Source organism: Acyrthosiphon pisum, unplaced genomic scaffold (genome assembly GCF_005508785.2).
Source record: "Acyrthosiphon pisum isolate AL4f unplaced genomic scaffold, pea_aphid_22Mar2018_4r6ur Scaffold_21920;HRSCAF=25285, whole genome shotgun sequence".
Lineage (NCBI taxonomy): Eukaryota > Metazoa > Arthropoda > Insecta > Hemiptera > Aphididae > Acyrthosiphon > Acyrthosiphon pisum.
The window spans coordinates 33,919-35,415 of record NW_021771438.1 but is presented as its reverse complement, the minus strand read 5'-3'; the positions used below and the strand labels follow the sequence as shown (position 1 = coordinate 35,415).

General features: G+C 31.7%; 1 protein-coding gene across 1 annotated transcript in view; it reads right to left on the bottom strand.

The window, feature by feature from the left end:
* Positions 1–1,497, bottom strand: part of LOC103310130 — a 3,556-nt gene continuing 2,059 nt past the window's right edge. The window contains exons 2-4 of the mRNA XM_008187384.1: positions 910–1,481; positions 590–788; positions 1–532 (exon numbers count right to left, since the gene is read on the bottom strand). Coding sequence (XP_008185606.1) covers positions 1–532; positions 590–788; positions 910–1,481 — 1,303 coding nt within the window. The remainder of the gene's footprint in view (positions 533–589; positions 789–909; positions 1,482–1,497) is intronic.

Here is a 1,497-nt window from a genome sequence, read left to right as displayed (position 1 = left end):
TTAAATATGTATTCTTCTTTGTTTGGCCAAAGACCATTTTGCGACAACAGAATCTATATCTAATTTATCGACAATATCTTTTTCACAACTCAATATCATCAACGAGCTAAGACGGTTTGAAGTCATTGTAGAACGTAAATTATGTTTTATAAGTTTCAACTTACTAAAAGTCCGTTCACTAGAAGCTGTTGTAACTGGAGAAGTAAATGAAAGGCGACAAAACCAATTAGCCCAAGGCAATATGTGTTTTACTTCTTCCGATTTTTGAAGGACATCTAAGCATTTTAAATTTTCATTAACACATTGGTGTCCCAGTATTTCCCATTCTGCTGCAGCTGTATCATAATCTAAGAGCTTGGCTCCAACACTCATAGGTGAGAAAAGAGAAAAGGCTTCACTGAAATCTTGTGATGTGTTCACTTTCAATGGAACACTTAATATTTTATATATGGGTTGAATAGTTTCAACAAAAACATTTAAATTTGAACTTGTTAGATTAATCAATGTATCTAAAACTAAATTAAACTGTTGTCTGTAAAAATTTAAAAATTCATAAGGAGCACTATTGTTATTATTTTCATCAAGTCGCTTAGGTCGCTTCCTGGTTCGGTGATAACGATTAAAGTCTGCCTCTGAATCAACTCCAAATGATTGAGCTGTAATTTTAGCACTGTTTATCAAATTGTTCATGTTTTCTGTTTCTGATCTAATTTTTTGCAATGATGAAATCGTACTTTTTATTAAAGCTGCTGCATCACACACGTTTAGTTCTTTGGCCTCTAAAGATTCTGTTAAATGTTTAACTTTATACATTATGTTCTTCATAAATATTAATGAAACAAAAAAATCAAAATTTAGAATTTTTTTTTTTTAATCCAATAGCTTTTGTTTTAGTTAAATTATCAAAACTATTTGAATTGTTAATATATTCTAATGTGTCAACAATTGCTTCTAAAGATGTCCACACTGCTTTGATGCTTTCAGCTCTGGCTGTCCAACGAGTTTTGGATAAATTTTTGAGCTTCAGACTTCCCTCGATTTTTTCCATACGTTCCATTAAATTACTTGATCTTTTTGTACTTGCCGAGAAAAATACATAAATGTTTTCAAGAATATCAATGAAATTTCCAATTATATGACTAGCCTTACAGCCGTGTTCTAGAAAAGTATTTAACCTGTGTGCTTGACATGGAATATATGGAACTGTATGTCCAACTAACTCAGAAAAACAACGTTGAGCTCCTTTGTTAACACCACTCATGCTATTGGCACAATCATATGACTGAAATGCTACATTTCCAGTTTTTAGTTTATGTTTTATCAAAGTTTCATATATACTTTTAGCCAATCCATATCCAGTCTTATCTGTAACTTCAACAACATCAAGTAATCGTTCATTTGGTGATCCTCCTTGGTCAACATATCTCAAACAAACAGATAATTGGTCCTTAAGTGAAACGTCTGGTGTGGTATCAGCTAAACTGAAAATATATCAGA